Here is a 20,044-nt window from a genome sequence, read left to right on the forward strand (position 1 = left end):
GGTGGGAGAGGGGGTTGACATGTTTTGTAAAATGTAACCAAGCTCTGTTCGGATAAATTCTGTTTTGTGCACTCCCGCTAGCAACAAATTGTCAAGCCTCTGCCTACATGCGGAAATCTGTCATGGGCTCGTATTAAGCAAATGGAGTGTCAATGCTGGCTGCATACAAAGAATAAATCCACTTCATGTTAGAGAGTTCCTCAAGTGCATGGAGAAGAAAACAAAGGGAGAAACACAAGTCTGTTGGGAGGGAAGCATCAATTGATTAACACTATTGTCTTAAACACAGACAGAGCAAAGGAGACAAATTAGCAAAAAAGGAGGGGACAGGATGGAAGCTGCTTATGTCCTTGTCTGCAAAGTAACATTACACAAGGCGGGGGGTGTTTCTTTAAAGGCAGTGCTGACTAACCATCATGTTGACAAACCTTGCTGCGGTCTCAATTCTAATCCAGAGCAGCTCTACTTGACCCAGAGTTGGTTCAGGTATTTGCATAGATATTGGTGTGATTGCTGAAGTCTTGGACAGAAGGCTTCCACTGACAATATTACTGCTGCAAGGGACTCCATGAACCTGTGTGTGTGTGTAAGGGATCAGGGCCTCCAGCTTTCAGCCTCGAGTAACAGCAACTTGATATTTTGTTTTTCTGTTATTGAAAAAGAATAATAGACATAAGAAACCAAATAGAAAGAGGAGGAGACAGTCCCTTTTAATTAGAGAAGGGTGGTTTCCTCTTTTGCTGTTTGGCCGGGTAAGTCTTCAATGGCATTAGAAGGTACAAGTCCAAATCTCAAAGAATTACAATTTTACTCTTTATGTCAGACTGTTTACATTAAAAGTAAAGTTTTTGAACAACCATTTGAGTTGGAACCATTGTAAAAGTTATTGGTGACAAAATACAAAACCATAGCATGCAGCCCTTTATTTTTGTAAAGTTCTTTGCTTAGCATAGTTCTGTATATTACATTATGGTGTTAAACAAATTTATTTACAAAAACACTAACTATGCAAACTTTTTGCTCTTTTCCATTTGCTCAATATTCACCTCTCCCCATATATATAGCTTTAAAGCATGCATAAAAATTAATTTTGGTGTAGTAAAACTACTCTGTGCCCAGCCACATACAGTATTTATATATATATTTATAGATATGTACAAAAGGTTGCCAGTATACATAACAGTACAGAAGTGTACATCTTAAAATCCACACTGCAATACAAGTTACCAGGTCTCAATAAAACAAAAGAATAAAGGTGGATTTAGCGAAGAATAAAAGTAATGAGCAAATAGTTATGTAAAAACAAAATTTATTTTTTTTTGGATTGGCAAATTATTAAATATAATTTGAATGGCAGTGCAATATGTTAAGTTACCTCATACACACTAATACCAGTCTTACTCTGTTTCTTGTGTAGAGGTTTACTGTCCAGCATAATACTTTCAAATGTACATTATAATAGTATCAAAATGTTTTGGCAAAAAGATATTGAAAGGAACCATGATGTTTTGTTGAGAAAAATAGAAATCTGTAACAAAGCTAAATAACGCTAAAAGAAAAGAAAAAAATATTTTCGTTTCAGTTTTACATTTGTGTGTAATCACACTTTAGTATATCTCTGTTCACTTGTAGTCCCCATAATGAAAATAGCTTTATACAAAACAACTTACTAAAATTTCTGGAACCATACATTGTTTTTTCCATGCTTTCTACATTTCTGTGTACACACACGCGCACACACACACACAGTTCACTCTCACACACCTTCTGCACTTTTTGTAACAGGTGCTAGATACAGAAAGAAAATGCTCTATTATCATTAACAGCAACAAAGTTTTACAAAACAGCTTCTAGTCTATTGTATTAATCCAGTACTTAGCATATGTTTAATATTAAGTCTCAAACAAAACAAAATGATACATTCTCTTGCTAAAATATTAGTTGCGGATTCATTGATAATAAACAGAAGCCGTGGTAAAGTTGCACACACTAGTGTTTAGACTTTAAGCGGTCTCCTTGGCTGAGGAGGTGAGTTTGCTGGCGTTTCCATTCTGTGACTTGTAGCTGGTGAAGCTAGGTGTATGGATTGTCCTGATGCTCTTCAGGCCTTGGTTCAGTGAAGTGGGAGAGGTAGACGAAGGGGGGGAAGAGGAGAAGGAAGGGGGGGATGGCCGGCCATTTTGAGTCTGTAGTGAGAATGAAAGATGGTGACCTTTACCTGTGTAAGTGGGGTTCTGAAACTTTAAGGAGCCGTTAGAGACCGAAGGAATTAGGGAGGTAGAGTGGGCAGTGCGACCTGTTTGAGGACTCAGAAGGTTAAAGGAAGGAATGGATGTTTTAGTAGGTGGATTAAGAGGGTTAGAGCTGTCACCACTAGAAGCAGGCACAGAGCTGCTTTTCCCAGAGGTGGGAGAAAAAGAAGGGATCTTAGAAGCAGGTAGGGTAGGGGAAGTAGCCTTATAGTCCCCACCAGCTTTCTTAGCACTTCCATTAGCCTGTAAATAAAGATGGCAGGAGACAGTTTGTCAGAAAGCCAGTAACATAAGTAAACAGGGCCTGGGAAAACAGCCCTACAGAAAATAAGAATTAACAGTTCAAGGCTTGAGCTAAGTCTTGCAGCTGTGGACTGGACCTGGTTGAATCCCTAAAGTGCACAACAAAGAATGCATAGAGTGCGAAGAGAGCGAGAACAAAGCTTGTGCGAGAAGTCACATCAACCTACGGACTATTTACTACGTTGGTCATGCTTCAGGATTGTTAACATGAGAATGGAAACATTTGGATGGAGTGTTAATGTGCATCTAATGCAATCCATTAAACCAGAGGTTCTCAAACTGGGTTGGGACCCCAAAGTGTGTCGTAGCCCTGTTTTATGGGGTGGCCAGGGCTGAAGCCTGAGCCCCACTGCCTGGGGACAAAGCCAAAGCCCAAGGGCTTCATCTCTGGGCAGCAGGGCTCGGGTTACATGCCCCCTACCTAGGGCTGAAGCCCTTGGGCTTTGCCCCTTCTCCCTCCTGCCCCTCGCCCCCCAACTGGGGTGACAAGCTCAGACTTCGGTCCCCACTCCTGGGGTCGTGTAGTAATTTTTGTTGTCAGAAGGGGGTCGCGGTGCAATGAAGTTAGAGAACCGCTGCATTAAACACATAGGTTAGTATCCTTCGCTTCCTTTAAAACGCTTTGAACAGAGGATTTCCTAGCTGTCCTGATTAATGACATTTACCATAGGGAAGTAAACAGGTATGGCATCCTAAGCTGAACAGTGGAGTAAAAAGCAGATGTTTTATTGCAGGCATGCAAAGTATGATGAAAGCGTAATAAGGATCATAAAGAGATTTTCATGCCCCCAAGATCCAGGATGTCTAGTTAGATCACATTTGAAAGAAGAAATTGATTATTTGGTAGACTCTACGTCAGTGACTTGACTTACATTTTTTTAAAACAGCTTTAAATGTCCATCCAAAGATTTGGTTTAGGGTAAAACTACCTGTCTGTATTGGCGTGGATCCTGTAGCTTGTGCTGTCTGCCTGCTTTATCCAGGCTTCCTTGTTGTCTACTTTTTGTAGCCATGGGTATTGGCATCCTGCTGGTCTGTGAAGTGGTGCTTGAGCCCTGTTGAAAGGATTGTAGAGACACAGGGGAGACAAGGAAATCAGTGGTAAATATGAGTGCATTTAAAAAGGGGAATCGCACACCATGCGCAAAGAAGCTTTGTGTGAGAAGCCAAAGAACTACATGCAGGGGAAACATCAGAGATTCACGTCACGATCACACCACTCTTGTTAATTCCAAGAATCAAATGGAGGAATCTGCTCAACTACTGATCAAACTGGATTTAATGTCAGTGTCATTTCTCATTTCACACAGCAGATTATTGGCCCAGCTTCCCTGCATTGCCCATCACCAAACAGCAGCAGAGGTAAAACAATCTATTAGCTGTTAGACACCTAGTGAGGAGACCAAACAAGCCATCTGAAAAGAAGCAAACAAATCATAAGACACCTCTTGCTTAATGGTGATTATTGCAGATTTTAGAAAGCAGCTGGAGTTTGATTTCTCCTACTAAGGTACCTTACGTGAAGCTGACAGGATTGACGGAGGGGATTCTGCACCAGCCTGGCTCTCGTCCAATACTACAAGTTCTCTGGGTGCAGCCTCTTGTGTTATATGGGAAGAATAGGGGGCACTGCTTCTTACAGAGCCACATGCAGGTTCAGGGACAGATCTTGGACTCATCTCACTGATGGTATTCTCTAGCTGTTTAATGGTCTGCTCAAGGCTGTCCAGAGTCCTGTACGTATTCTTTCGAATTTCATCAGTCCTAGAGCTCTGTGCCGACGTCTCAGGAATGGGATCTTCCTTGCCAGAGCTATCTTTGGTAATATCCTCAGGCTGAGACCCTGTAATTTCAAATCTTTTGGCCTCCTTGTGTTGCTTTAGAGTCCCATCTTCTTCCTCCTCCTCTTCATAAACCACCACCTGTAAGGTCTTCTTCCCAGTTTTGGTCCCTGTACGTATTGCTTGAGTCAGAGCAGCCAGCTGCTTTTTAGGGAACTTAAATTTAAATTTTTTCTTAGCATCCTGCCTGCTTCCAAACTGATCAGGAGAATCCAGCTTCACTTCTGAATTTAGACCATAAATTTGACTAAATTTCTTAAAACCGGTCTTTGCTATGTCTTGTTCCTCAGGAGTTTTTGTTTCTGTAGAGTCAGAATGAGACTGAAGTTTAAATTCATGTTGTTGCTCAAGCCCATGATTTTCTAAATAAACTGTAGCACCTCTTCCATTATTAATTGTCTGCAGTGCTTCATTCTGTATCACAGGGATTTCAGATATTTCATTTTCTTCATCCTCCTCCTCTTCTTCTATCTTCTCCTCTGTCATCATTTTCTCTAACTCCTCATCACATTCTTCAAATATGGTTGAAAGTCTTTTATAAGCCGATCTAATATCCATTGGTTCTTCAAAGATGATGATGACTGGTTTTTTGTCCAGACAAACTACTGGTTCTTCATTCTCTGTACTCTCTAGTACACCTTGTTGGGATGTCTTGTCCTTTTTGGCATCTATATTAACTGTTTGTATATCTCCTCCCTTCCTGCTTACTATATCATGAACTTCTCCAGTTGACAGAACCTGGACAGTTGTCTTGGTAATCATAAAAGCAATGTTGTCTGTTGGTGGGTTTTCTTCAATTGGAGAGCTAGCTGGAGACTCTGTCTCCTCAATATAGTTTACATTGGTATTTTTAGATACTTTAGGCCTTAGCACAACCTGACTGTAGTCAATTACAGGCATTTCTTGCTCCTGTGGTGATCTGGAAACCTCCTGAGTTTGCAACTCTGTTTGCCTGACAAGAGGTGAAACGTTGCTGATTGGGACACATTTGTCTGCACACTCTACTGGTTTGTTCTGAGGCATGTTGTGATCAGTGTGTCTCAATATTCCATAGTTCAGCTTTTGTTTTCCAGTTTCAATAGCTGGATAATGCACTCCTAAGACATCTTGACCCCCTTTTCTTCTGTCATTTTCACGCAAGCTTACACCAGAGAAATTTGTGCTGATATTATGGGGGTTCTTGTTGGAATAGTCTTTATTCCCTACAAACAAATCTTTACTGAATACAGAATGGTCATTCATTGAAAAGCCAATTTTATTTTCAGATATGCTGGAAGCATCAGAACTCATCTCGTCTTCAGTTTTCCCTTCCCTCTTCTCCTTAGGGTGGTCACTATCTTTTGGAAATCTTGTTGTATCCCCATATACCTAAGGGGGAAAGTTGGATTACTTAGTTAATCAGAGTTGTTACTTGCAAAGATTTTTTTCTCCAATTAATCACCATATCCTCAGAGGAAGTGAAGACCTTGTGACCTCACTGCTCTGTCCATTGCTGCACAGCCATGTCTATAATAGTCTTCTGATTTCTGTACTTCTTCATGGGAAAATTCCAAATTCTGGTAGTACAACATATCACTGCACAGAACTATGCATGTGCCCAACATGTACTCTAACCAAAGACTGTCCTTTTTATAAGGTCTTCAGAATGTGCTGTGCAAAAGCCCAAGTTATCTTATCTCTAACATTGTTTTACCGTGACCTGTTTAGACACCAGCTTTCAAAAATTCCTTAGTTTGCATAAGACTGACACTTGAACTAGATACAGTATTTGACTAAGATCTGTTGGGAACAAATCAAACCATAAGTGAGGGAGGCTGACAGCCATGCCAAAGGGACTGGTTTGTAACTGTGAATATTAATAGTCCCTACAGCCTGTAGGCTCATTGGGACTGTCTGTTACACCTCCCTTCCAGGGGTCGGCACCACCATGTTGCACAATGGACACTTGAAAAAAATTACCGTACTTAGTGACTGACATTGGGGGGGTTATGTCATTCAGTCACTCAATTTTTTTGAAAAATTACCATGGACACATTACTGATCCCTGCTCCCTTCTCAATGTCACCATGATACAGTCTGGCTTACCTTGAAAGTAAGCTTTGAAATGTAAACAGCTGTTTTCTAACTGCCTCTAATATTCCTCCTGTCTAGAAAGTGATGATCTGTGTTAATGTAACTGCTGTCTGACCATACCAAAGTCATTCTACAAGTGACTACTACAGATAAGAATGGTGCTTAAGTGAAGCACTAAATAAGTGAAGTATTTAACACCCTGAAAAACCCAGAAACTAAAATTCAACCTATTTCTTTAAAGAAACAAATCCTCTAGGCACATGGTGACTTCATCCAGTAGTTCGTTACCTTCCTTAAATGTTAACTGCTACCAGCAACACAGGTCTTAAAGTGATTCTCTTAACTGTCCAGTTTATATAGACACATTTTCAGGGAGGCTCTGAAGTGAGGAACCGTGCAGACAATAAATACTTCAGAGCAGTAAGCAGCAGGGCAAGGAAGCTTTTTTTTGGTTTGTGTTAAAGAGCAGATATTTCTGTTGTAGCAGAGTGACAAATCCCTGTGAGAAGACTTGCCCTTCATTATTGCTTTGTTGTTACTTATGGTTTTTGCTGTGGGCACTGGGGGTGAAGAGGCAACTTGATTATAACTGATGTAAAATAACCATTTTACAATCAGATTTTTAGTAAAAGTATTGACAGGACAAAAGTGTGAATGAAAAAAAATGGTTCAAATACATCAAAAGAACAATATATTTATACCAGCAACAACTGCTGCTTCCAAGCTGCAAACTATCAGTCATGAAATTCAGTCTCCAACACAGAGAATGCATTAGAGTAAAGGTACAGGAACTTAAGTGAAATCATTTAATGGACTTCAAGTGCACACTGTCTCTTAATGCATGCTTCTCAGTATTATATATAAAGCTCAGAAAGAAGAAAGTCAGTGGGCTAGGTTCATAGTTTAAAATCTTTACTCAACATGCTCACAGTTTGTTAGCACTAAGAGATTAGGCATGGAGGACACTGAAACTACTGAATGTTTGAACAGGGAGGAATTATCATGCAAAACAATCAAAGCCAGAGAAGAATTAAAGTTCAGTGTGACACTCCAGTCACATTTCACATAATGGTTTGTATGTCAGAAATAATGTCAGCTCTTGTTTCTTAAGGGCTCAGACCTGCAAGTTGCTGAGGGCCTTCAGCTCCCATTACAATAAAGGGCTCTCAGAATTGGCACCCAATATATTTAATGGCACTTTTTGTAAGAGTGGGGAGGTTACACCTGGGGCTCTGGCTGCATTTCACATCAACTGATTACATTCTACCTACCCCATTTCCCTGGATTTTCAGTTTTTCCATTTTACACTGCCTGTCCCAAACTTTGGTATAGTGTCTCTAGGCATTGTTAAACAGCCCTGCACTTCATCTGGGAAATGAAGGGATACTTGTATAGTCTGTATACCAGTTGGTTAGGCTCCATAGGATTGAAAGGTGCCTATGTGAATGTCATGCAAGATGTAAGCTCAATTTACTTTAATTGCTAGGAGTTTGTGGTTGTCACAACCATTATTAGAATATTGAACAGTATTTTTGAGTCAGTTCTTTGGAAAAAAATGTTTGCACTATACTTTAGAAAATGTGCACTAGCTGAGTGCTGACTCAGGCTGCTGGGTGACAGTACAATCATCGGGCCTTTTCAACGCTGAATTTGCACCGTCAAAGAAATCTGACAAAATTTCTCCCAAAGAAAATTTGGCTATAAACCTCCCCCCCCCCCCCCCCCAAGTCTTCTGTTACACTCAACCTCAGGATTTATCGGTGCACTGGAGAAAGCCAAAGGCCAGCGTGAAAGGCTCCCCTTGAGCTTCAATGTTGTTTCAAGATATTGCAAATCTCACTTCACTTGTCATGTGATGTAAGATTTGTACTACACTATCTGCTGCTGCAGCTTCACGAGTTGGGACCAAAGAGAGAAACAGTGCTGAAGGAAAAACTAGGCCTTCAGAGCCCAGTTTTCAGAGGCGCTCACCTCTAGCTTCCACTGACTTAAATGACACTTAGATGGACTCAGCACCTTTGAAACACAGGTGACTGGCACTCTGACTTAGTGAAAATGCTCTAAGCTGCCACCTGGGATGTGGGTTTTAATCTTTAGGCCTCGCCACTCCACTGGGCAGTGGTGATGTATTATAAAATGAGTCTGTCAAGTTCTCCTCAACCAGAAATCTTATGTAAATGTTAACGATGAGCTGACCCCCCTCAACTTGGGCACATGCACAATACTTAACTCCTGTCTGCCAGCCTCGAGGGTAAAAGCAAATAAGCCACTGGGACAGGGTTAAAGAGGAAAGGACACACATGACACAAAATTAGTCTTGAAGCAAGGAAAGAAGGTTAGGCGAAGAGTCGGTGTCATGTTTGTAAGTGCCACTTGTTACCTTCTTGTCCTTGTGGTGTATTAGAGCGCCAAGCCTTGTGTCTTTAACATGTGTGTCATTTCTGGACTGTTCAGCATGACTGTTTGAATTTACATCCATAAAAGAGCACTTCTGAAAAGCCTAAGGAATTAAAATACTGCAAGTTAGCAGGACACCCTGTCGGCTTTTGACAGACATCCCCAAAGTAGTTCTGCTTCAAAGAGGGTATTCATTTGAACATTGAAAACGGGTACCTACTGTCACTAATTTTGTAAAGTATGAAATTTAGATGATCAGCAAAACAAAAACCAAGGTTTAATTTATTCCCGCTACTGCCCTGAATGTCTGAGTGCAATGCTATTTTCAGATTAGGTAGGCTGGGAAGCTCAAACTGCATTACAAATAATGAATTTGTTAGTCTGCTGATTCCCATTTTACAGATGGGGACTCTGTGGCACACAGCAGTGAAAAGAGTTGCCGAAGGTTAAACAGGAAGACCCTGGTAGATCTGGGGACAAAAAACCCAGCTCCCAAACCCATGTCATAACCACAAGACTGTCCTTAATGAAATGACTTCATTTCTCAGCATCCCTGTCTTTAACTTGTATGCTTAAGCCTAAACCTGCAGCATCTGACATAAAACTAAGTTTTCAACTAAAGAGGCCCAATGCAAGAGAAAGAGCCTTAAGGACATGGCTGCACTGCATCAGGGAACAGACCTTCCGTCCTGGGTCCACAGAGCCGTGCTCTCAGGGCTCATGCTAGCTCTGTTGATGTTGTGGCTCGGGCACTGAAGCCTGGAGGGGAGGGAAAGGGGAGTGACCTTGAGAGCCTAAGTTCCAGCCTGAGCCATGCTGTCTATACAGCTGTTTTTCTAGCACTAGGACAAGCCCTGCTAGCATAATAAGCACTATAGAGACACCCTAAGCATCTGACTCCCCCTGACTGCCCAAAACACTTTTCACATATGGGTAATGAGCTCCATTTCCAAGAGGTGAGTAATGCTGTTTTGTCAGCCCCTGGCCAGCCTGCAAATTCTACCCCCAGAAATGCATTTTATCAGCTAAGCTGCTGACAGGCTCAGTTGTAACATGTATAAGGAAATGGTGGCGGGTGGGTAGGGTTTGGGCATTCAACCAACTAGAACGGAAGTATAAAATTCCACATACACACCCCAGCGTTCTCATTTTCTACTCATTCCGTCAGGACCCAATACAGGGCCGAACGAACGGCATTTCCACTGCCACAAAACTTTTAAACCTGGCCATATGTGTGTTTTATCAGCAAACATGGAACCTATGGGAACCTGCTGGTGATTTTAAGATAGGCAACAAAAAAGCCTGATGAATTCACACAGCCATGTGAACCCACTGTGTGGGCTGAGGCACAGAAAAGCCTATGCTAATGAATAGTAAATACAGTGAAGTGCAACTGAACACAAGTTCAAGTCAGGGGAGGGGCGTGGAAATGCCACGCAGGGCTGCATTGCACATGGTAACACAGGGGACAGCATCTCTAGTGTACATGTTTGGTATGTACATATGACAGTGATGTTGCCCTCATGCAGGTCTTGGCTTAAACTTCTTGTTGCTATTCTCTCTCTCCGTTACTTCAGATCCCCGGTTTCTTTCCCTCCTGAACTACCATCATCTTTCTAGTCTGCTATGGTCCCCACCAATCATGTGCTTGAGCTCTCTGGATCCTGTCACTGTCCTCAGTGCCCCAAAATGTGTTTCTCTCCCCTTCCCTGCCCCCAGCTCCTCTCCAGCACTCCTGGCCCTGGCCTACCCTAGGCTGTGGGTTCTTCAGGTATCAGCCACACTATAGCAACCATACTCCAAGGTCTAAGGAATTCAGGTTCCTCAGGGCCTATGGACCCTATATTTTCCTCCTGCAGCAATGCTTTGGTATAAGTCAAGTCCTAGGAGCATGGGTCTGCTACTAAGTCCTCCTCCTACTGCACCACAGAGTGTGGGCTCTCAAGACCTCTACCTTACTGAGCAGAGCTGGCTTCTCTCTAATTCCTTGGGGGGGGGGTCCAGCCCAGCTCTCCCACTAGCTCCTAGTTCAAGAGGAGGCTAAAGGCCATTATTGCCAGTAGATGTACAATGTACAGGTGCACAATGCTGACAGCAAGTCCTGGTGTAGCACATTGGGAGTTCTCCTGACAAGTACTTGCACACTGCGTTATCAGTAAGGTAAATCAGCAGTGCTGTGGAGGAAAGGTGCATGCCAGGGAGGGAGTAGCAATGAGAATTAATTACACCATTGCAGGTAAGGAAGTGATATTGGTGTGGCAAGTATTGTGGTAACTATATAATTAATTTATCTCACTATCATGCAATTTATAGCACTAAATTACTGGATACAGTCAGGCACTTCCTCCAATATAACATCCTTCCCCTCTTAGTCTCTCTCTTGTTACTCCCTTTCCAAATTATAAATAAACACAGGAAACTCATAGTGGAGAACTGTAGCAGACGCTCCCAGTATTCTTCTTTTTTAAACAAAGTTCTCTTTATAGATCCCTCTTTTTACTTAGATTCATAAAGTTTAAGGCCACAGGGGACCATTAGACGATCTACTCTGACCTGTATATCACAGGCCAGTCATTGTCATCCAATTACACCTGCATACAGCCCAATAACATTTTGCTAAAGCAGATCTTCCAGAAAGACATCAATAGAGGAAGAATCCACCACTTCCCTTGCGAGTTTGTTCCAATGGTTAATCACCCTCACTGCCAAAATTTGTACCTAATTTGCTTTGGTCTGGCTTCAGCTTCCAGTTATGCTTTTCTCTGCTAGATTAAAGAGCTCTTTAAGACTCAGAAACAACGAGGAGTCCGGTGGCACCTTAAAGACTAACAGATTTATTTGGGCATAAGCTTTCGCGGGTAAAAAACCCACTTCTTCAGATGCATGGATCTTTAGGACTCAGTATACACTGTAATCACATCACCTCTCAGTTGTCTCTCAGATAAACTAATCAGATTGAGCTCTTTTAAGTTTATCACTAAGGCATTTACTCCAGCCCTCAAGTAATTTTGGGGGCTCTTTTCTGCACTCTCTCTCCAATTTTTCAACATTCTTTTACAAATATGAACACCAAAACTGACTGCATTATTCCAGTACTAGCCTCACTAATGCCTTTTACAGAGGTGGAACCACCTCCCTACTCCTATTCAGCACTCCCCTCTTTATACAATCAAGGCTTGCATTAGCCCTTTTTGCCAGAACATTGCACTGGGAGCTCATGTTCTGTTTGCTTATCCACTTGGACCCCCAAATCCTTTTTAGAGTCACTGCTATCCAAGATACAGGTGCCCATTCTGTAGGTATGGCCTTCATGCCTTGTTCCTAGATGTAAAACATTGCATTTATCTCTATTAAAACACATTTTGGTTTAACAGACACCAAGTATCCAGAACACACTGCATGATTGCCATTGCCTCATCATTATTTGCCACTCAACCTTTATGTCATCCACAAATTTTATCAGCCTGATTTTATATTTACTTCCAGATCATTAATGAAAATGTACGAATCCCTAAAGAACCCAAGTAAAAACACCCCCAACTTGATGATGATACCCCACTGACAACTATTTTTTGAGATCTGTCAGTTAGCTAGTTGTTATGAGAGCTGTGTGGAGGACCACAATTCTGTTTCACAGCAACTTTCCAGTTCAAACTTTGTTTTCATTTTGTATTAATCCTTTTAACGTGTGCTCTCTTGATACCGTATAGTGCCAGTTTCTTAAATCCAAATGTTGTGCAGTAATAAACCAAATGCCTTTAAAAAAGTCTAACTCCTTACAGTTTTATCAATCTAAAATGTAATCTCTTCAAAGAATGAAATCAGGTTTGACTAGACCTATTGTCCATAAAATCACATTGATTGTCATTAATTGTATTCCTATCTTTTAATTCTTTTAATTGAATCCCATATCAGCTTTTCCATTATTTTGCCCAGGATTGGTATCATGCTAACTGACTGGGTCATCCCATTTGCCCTTTCTGAGCATTGGCGCAACATTAGCATTTTTCCAGGCCTCTGGAATTTCCCCGGGACTCCAAGATTTATTACAAATTAACGTCAGTGGGCTAGAGATCATCTCAGCCAACTCTCAGGACTCTTGGGTGCAAGTTATCTGGACCTGATTTAAAAATGTTTACTCCTAGCAGATATTGTCTGACATCCTCCTCTTCAGTACCCTTACTCTGACTTCCCTTCACACCCTCCTTCCATACCCTATATTATCCTTGTCCCCATTAACCCTCCCATTCACAGCCTATCAGAGGAAGAGCAATTGGGCAGCTGGGCTGCCTAAAGAGAGACAGGAAGAGGAGGAGAGGCAACCTAACAGCCTGTAGACCCAGTGCCACAGCAGCCCCTGGTGGCCAGAAGGAAACACTGCAGGGAAAAAACTGCTCTGCCTGCAGCGTAGCTATCTAAGATGCCAGTGGCTGATGCCTGAGCGGTGTGAGAGGCAGGATGTGTGAGGGTCACCCAAGATGCCTATCAATTGGCAGGCCTGTCTCGTGTATTAGAAGCATTTTAAGGACATACTATACCCACTGCTGAGTGGATTGATTAGATAATTCTGTATAGTGCTTTTGAATACCTGAAGTGCTCCATAGAGCCTATGTATTGTTACATAACTCCAATCTGTCCTAACCCTAATCCAACCCCCCATTTGCTCAACCTGTTTCTCTTACCATAGTATGGAGACAGTACCATATAGAGCAGTGGTCTCCAACCTTTTTACGCACAAGATCACTTTTTGAATTTAAGATCAATCCAGGATCTCCCTTGCCCCTTCCCCGAGGCCACGCCCTGCTCTCTCCATTTCCCCCTCCCTCTATCACTCACTCTCACCAGGCTGAGGCAGAGGGTTGGGGTGTGGGAGGGGGCTCCGGGCTGAGCCAAGTGCAGATGGTTAGGGTGCAGGAGTGAGGGGTGCAAGCTCTGGGAGGGAGTTTGGGTGCAGGCATCATATGGTCACACTGCACCTAGAATCTCATAGAATCCACTGGACATTTCATGAGTTTTACTTTTTATTATTGTCAGTTGTGGTTTATAGATCCAAAATCCTTCAGGGATTGTCAAAAATCAGTGTAACATTCTCAACTGTTGGGTTGAGCATTGGCTGAGCCTGGGACAGGGGGTTGTGGTGCAGGAGTGAGGGGTGCAAGCTCTGGGAGGGAGTTTGGGTGCAGGAGGGGGCTCCAGGCTGGTGCAGAGTGTTGGGGTACAGGAGAGGGTGAGAGGTGCGGGCTCTGGGAGGGAGTTTGGTGCGAGGGATTGGTGTGTGGGAGAGGGTTTGGGGTCTGGGAGGGAGCGCTGGGATGCAGGAGGGGGTGCAAGGTGCAGACTCTGTCTGGGAGACGCTTACCACAGGCGGCTCCCAGAAGTGGCTGGCTGCTGGGACGTCTCTGCGCACGGCTCCTGGGGAAAAGGGGGAGGGGTGAGGCAGCTCCGTGCCTGCAAGCACCACCCTCGCAGTTCTGGACAATGCTGGAGGCGGGGGCATCATTTGGAGCCGCCTCACCCTTCCCCTTCCCCCAGGGGCCGCAGAGATGTGCCAGCAACCAGCCGCTTCCGGGAGTGGCATGGGGTTATGGCAGGCACGTAACCTTTGAGCCCTGCCGGACTTTTAGCAGCCCGGAGAGCGCAATCGATTGGCCAAAGCTCCAGGATCAACCAGTCGATCGTGATTGACAGGTTAGTGACCACTGATATAGAGTATGTAGCTCGGAAACACTGGAAACTCACTGACTGCAGTTTTAATGTTTGCTTTTTACTACAGTGTCATTGTCAGTGATCTAAAACAGTTCCACCTGTTGCAAAACGAAAGACCATGGTGTGAGCGTCTCTTCTCAGGTCAATGCTGAACACATTGAATATGTACAGCACAGCAAACCGATTTGTGTATCTGTCAAGGAGGATTTGTCCAACAGCAGTGCCAATACCCCTGAATAATGAGCCACAAAAACCCTGCTTTTCCAGGCCAGAACAGTGTGGTGGTTGTGTTATGTGGATATTTATTCACAAAGGGTATTTGGGTGAGACCACCACGCTCATTTTCCTTTGTGATCCTAGCTAAGAACAGAAGCAAGGTCTGTAGAAGAGAGTGAGACTGTATATGGATATCCATGTGCAACTCAATGTGCATACCTGCAATTCTGCCATTATTCTGTCTCCTTCTTCTTCCTCCTCGTCCTTTGTGGCAGATGCTGTGACAGGCAGTGGTGCCCGGGATGAGGCTGGATCTTCTTTAGGTACTTTGGACTGTGCTGTTTGCCCAGCATCTTCACTGCCTTCCTGAAAGGGTGAAGAACCACAGAGAGCCAATATAGATACACCATGCTAGTGCAAAGCAAATACAGTAAAATCAATAATAATGCAACTCCCCTTATTGCAGGCTTTCGGGAGGGGCTGAGCTGTTTGTTTGTTTGCTTGTTTAATGTCATGTCTTAGGAGCTCACTTTTTTATCAATTTAAAACCAAATAATATGGTGCTAGATCAATATAATCCTGATGCTATTGATATAATGTGTATGTGATGGAGAGGCATCTCCATACTGCCTCCCTCCTTTTTTATTTCACTTCAAATGTCACCGGTGAGTAAAGTAAGCAACAAGAAACTCTTAAAATGTTTCTGTGGAAACTCTTGACTCTCTGAGCTGATCTTCCCTATCTGCATAAGATGGGCTTTTTATTTTTAATCTTCTTATGACACACTGGATGAAAGCCGCTTGTGATTTGCATTTTACATTGTTACAGAGATAAGTGGAAGGATAAGAATTATGAGAACAGGACTGGACAAATCCTATTGGTTGCTTTTTCTGATCAGCAGAATTTCCTGGTGACCTATTAGTCACCTCTCTGGGCCATCAACTTTTTCTATGGTTTAGACAAACAGATGAAGTCTTGGAATGTTTCATGTGCCAACAATTAGTCACTAAGTCAATTAGCTACTGCCTGAATCATCAAACCTTGACAATGGTGGTCTCTTTTTTGACTGCATAGATGACGTCTCCTGATCTCGTTGTGGTGAGGCCAGATCCTGGTAGGTAGCTGCGACGTGGAGGTGGAGGAGGTGGTGACTTCACCAGCTTGTCAGCTTCCTGTTCCGCACTGGGAACATCTTCTGCAAAGTAACATGGCATCACAGAATGATCATTGCTGACGGGGAATGGCTGTTTTTTGTACCCTCTACTCCACATTAGAGAAAAGGTCCTGCTGCTAAGAACTGTGTGACCATTAGCACATTCAGGATTCTAGCTTTAAAATGTGCTCCACCACAATGCTGAAAACACCTGCATTTGCACCGAGAAATCAGGTCACTCCACATGGAAACTTGCAGTGATACCCTGCTTCCATTAAAGTCAACAGGGCCAGGATTTCACCGGAGGTGCACAGGTTCGGCTGCCCGACGTACCTAGGTGCATTTCTAGCTGGCACATTTTTTAAGCGCATGTCTGCTTACACAGGCACAAGCTGTGTGTTATGGGGGGGTATTTTTGCCATTACCCTGCCCCCTCTTGTGGCCGCCTCTGAAAACCAATGAGCCTCCTCCTATTCTTCCAGCACATGGCAAGTTAAAAATCAGCACATAATTCTGCTCTATCAGAGGGGTGCTTTCTGCACTGTGCTAGAAATGGATTTGAATGTCACTGTTACAACTCAGGAAACACTGGGTTATGCTTGGATAGCAAAGGCACCCAGGAAAATAAAGAGAGTCCTCTGCTCCAGGAGCAAGTAGGCACCCCCTCTCCAATTCACGTAGTGCACTGAGCCCTATTAGCACGGGGTGGGCCGGGGAAGTCCAGCTCACCAACTAGACCCTCTCCCCAGCAATGCAAGCTTTCATTTTTAATTACAATTAAAAGTTTCAGTAACACACAGATTTGCCCCAAAATTACAATGTACTGGCTCTAATGCGAATGCTATGCCACCAAGAGAGTTTCTAACTCATGGCAGATTAAAGCATAATCCAATAGCTCAGATATGCAACCCCTGCATTTTGACAGGGGCTCCTGAGTGTTCTGAAGAGGACACCAGTTTCCCCAACCAGACACCACCACCCCTTACAAACTGCTACCCCATAATTCATTCCTATTTGAAGGTGTATGTTTGCACGCAAGCCAAGCAGGACACACTGCAGCAAGAAACACGCACTCAGGGTTTTTTTCTTCTTCTTATTTACAAGCTTCATTTAAAAAAAATAGATGTCTGTTACATAAATAGATCGGATAGACATGTACAAGGGAGTTAAAATCTTGTGTTCAGGACTACTAGCTGCTTGGGGTCAAGAAGCAACTTTCTCCATGGAGAGGATATTGCATAACTGTCAGTTATGGAGATTCAACGCCTCCTTCTGAGGCATCTGATACTGACCACTGTCAGGGACAGGATACGGGACTAGACAGAGGTTGTTCTAATCCACAATGGCAGTTTCTATTTTTCTAATGTGAATAGCCTTGTCTTTGTTCTCTTGTTAGCTCAAATGTTCTTCAGAAAAGGTTAAACTTAAAGAAATGTTTTATTGTATTATATGTCACCCTGTCCCTCCCTAGTTATCTGGAACTGTCTCACAAGGTTACAACAAAAGTGAACTTCCAGATATGGTTTACATTAGAGCTTTTCTCTTATCAGCACATACCATTAAGAAGTATGCTTGTAATGAATTCTGTGTATACTACTTCCAGGACAACTAAGAGATTTTCTTGAATTCCAGGCTAAAGGAATTAGAGTCTCTCTCTTATCCCTTACACATGACACACAGCAATTTGGCTTCACAGATGCTTGCAACTAATGGGTGGTAGCTCCTGTGGAGGTCACAGCTCCTTCACAGGCTTGTCCAATCTGCCAGCCTTACAAATGCAGCAATCCTGAGCGCTAGAGCATCCACAGTTTTCCCTGCAGTTACTGAAAATAAGAATGATGAAAGAATAGGAGGCAGTGAGGGAACAGAGGCAGATTGATTTCTACCGTGTAAACCACACCAGTGCCTTCCCCATCTTTAAAACTGGAAAATAAAAAGGAAAGAGGGAACCAGGAGGAGGAAAAATTGAGGTGGTAAGTGTGACAGGGTGCAGGTGCACTACCTGGCCTCTGGTGAACAAGGGGTTAATGTCAGATCAGCTTCCACACCTCTCTTTGCAGGGGAGAGGCTGTAATGGAGCATAAGACTAGGTAGAACCCAATGCTGGGTGTTCTTCTGTTTTCTCTGTTAAAGTTATTTTATTTTTATGTTATAAACCTTTGAGGAAACAGCAAGCATTTTCCCCCCGCTGAGTCATGCTGCTAGAGTGCAGAGGAGAATAAGGGCAAACAAGTATAATTCAATTTGGCTAAGGTTATTAAGAATGACTAGTGATTTTGGGTGCTTAATTTGAGACACTTTAACAGTTCATGATTTTCAGAAGTCAGAGGCTCAGCATTTTGTGAAAAATCAGGCACCTCGAGAGCATCCCAGGTTGGGCACCCAAAACTACAAGTCTTGGTACCTTTTGTGTTAATTCTTTCCCATCAGGTATAGCAACAGATGAAAGATTGGAACTGACTAATGATTTAGCTTTATACATCCACTGGAAAAATTAGAGACAATAGTTTCAAAGAAATACTGAATAAGAATCTCAAAAATACATAGAGCCAAGATTTCAAAAACAGATGCCTAAAATCAAGCCCGTGTCCAAATTTAGACACCCATATTTGCTCAGCACTGTTGAAAATTAGACCACTTATTCAGGTGCATTAATTGGACATAAGAGTCTGACTTCAAGCACTCATTTTTTTAAATGTTAGCCTTAATTTTCCAGGATAAATATTTCAATTTCTTAGTCTGAATGGAGAGCAATTGAGACCATGTTTTCTAGCAACATGATCCATCTGTGCTCTGTGTAAGAGCATACAAAGCACTCTATTAATTGGTTGCTAACATACTCTGTGTACTGAATTAGTAAAGTAGGTGGTCTGTCTTCCCATATGTCACTCATTTTTCTAGCTTCGAGTAGGCAGTAGCATGTTGAAATTTTCTTTCTGAACTGTAGAAGATTTGGGTGGTATGTGAAATGTTTAATCAGGGAATTAAGTCAGGAAAAGCTTTGTTATTCCTTTAAGTTATGTGACTATTATAGGATTCATTATGCAAAACTGAAGGCAGATGTCTCATCATTTCATTAAATTTCTCCATAAATTTGCTAGCTGGACACCATGCAAATTCTAATTCTAGATATGGATTAGTTAAATATGGGAGTAACAAAAGCTCCTCTTTGTTATCGTCTTTTGCACTTTTTCAGACATTGTCACAGCCAGGAGCGCCGCCCGCTTTTTTGCTGCCCTAGGCAGCGGAAGGTCCCACCCCCGAAATGCCGCCTCCAACAGAGGCGGCAGATGATCCAGCAGCCGCAGTTGCCATCCCCCAAATGTTAATGCCCTAGGCGACTGCCTAGGTCGCCTAATGGGTTGCGCCAGCCCTGGTCACAGCTCAGTGCAGCCATATAATATTTATTTTCTCTGATTCTTTCTGTGCTGTGCCATTCACTACACAAGCAAATGCTGTTAGAAGCCAGTCATCTCACTGAACTGTGTGCAGGAATTCTAAAATGATTTTTCAACATAAATATTAAACTCTCATGTTAATAAATGTCCAAGAACAAATACTGCCACAAACTATTTAGTGTTAGAGCCGGGCTCTGAAATGCTGGCACTGAAAACACCTCTCCATAATGCTGTGAAAGTTGATATAAATATCTGAATCAGAATTTTGCAGCTGATCCATTTCCAGATATGGGATGTACCAAAATCTTGGATGAGACTAGGTTCAAAGGCGCCAGGTGACAAAAGCCCACAAATTTAAAAAGGCGACCTTAACACAGGGTTAAATGTTGGGGGGGACCTGGAAAATTACAATAGGGTCATAGGAGCAACAAGAGGAGATCAGTGGGGGAATCTGCTCAACATCTTAGATGTCTATATACAAATGCAAAGAGTATGGGAAACAAACAGGAAAAATTGGAAACATTAGTACATAATTTAGGTTATGTCACCACAGAGACTTGGTGACATAAACTTCATGTCTGAAATATTGGTATAGAATCATAGAATATTAGGGATGAAGGAGACCTCAGGAAGTCACCTAGTCCAATCCCCTGCACAAAGCAGGACCAACACCAACTAAACCTTTCCAGCCAAGACTTGTTAAGC

At 42.7% G+C, this 20,044-nt stretch overlaps 1 protein-coding gene across 20 annotated transcripts in view; it reads right to left on the reverse strand.

Annotated features, from left to right (window-relative positions):
- Positions 1-685: 685 nt before the first annotated feature.
- KIAA1217 (KIAA1217 ortholog) overlaps positions 686-20,044 on the reverse strand; it is a 518,496-nt gene continuing 499,137 nt past the window's right edge. For 9 of the 20 annotated variants that reach the window (XM_034760246.1, XM_034760247.1, XM_034760249.1 and 6 more), the window contains 6 exons: positions 15,829-15,983; positions 15,008-15,154; positions 8,850-8,969; positions 4,070-5,764; positions 3,485-3,610; positions 686-2,495 (listed from right to left, as the gene is read on the reverse strand). In XM_034760246.1, coding sequence (XP_034616137.1) covers positions 2,004-2,495; positions 3,485-3,610; positions 4,070-5,764; positions 8,850-8,969; positions 15,008-15,154; positions 15,829-15,983 — 2,735 coding nt within the window. In that variant the 3' untranslated portion in view covers positions 686-2,003. Of the gene's footprint in view, positions 2,496-3,006; positions 3,611-4,069; positions 5,765-5,874; positions 5,953-8,849; positions 8,970-15,007; positions 15,155-15,828; positions 15,984-20,044 lie in introns of those variants that run through there. The other 11 variants (XM_034760257.1, XM_034760260.1, XM_034760262.1 and 8 more) reach the window with 10 other exon arrangements.

Source organism: Trachemys scripta, chromosome 2 (genome assembly GCF_013100865.1).
Source record: "Trachemys scripta elegans isolate TJP31775 chromosome 2, CAS_Tse_1.0, whole genome shotgun sequence".
NCBI classification, from domain to species: domain Eukaryota; kingdom Metazoa; phylum Chordata; order Testudines; family Emydidae; genus Trachemys; species Trachemys scripta.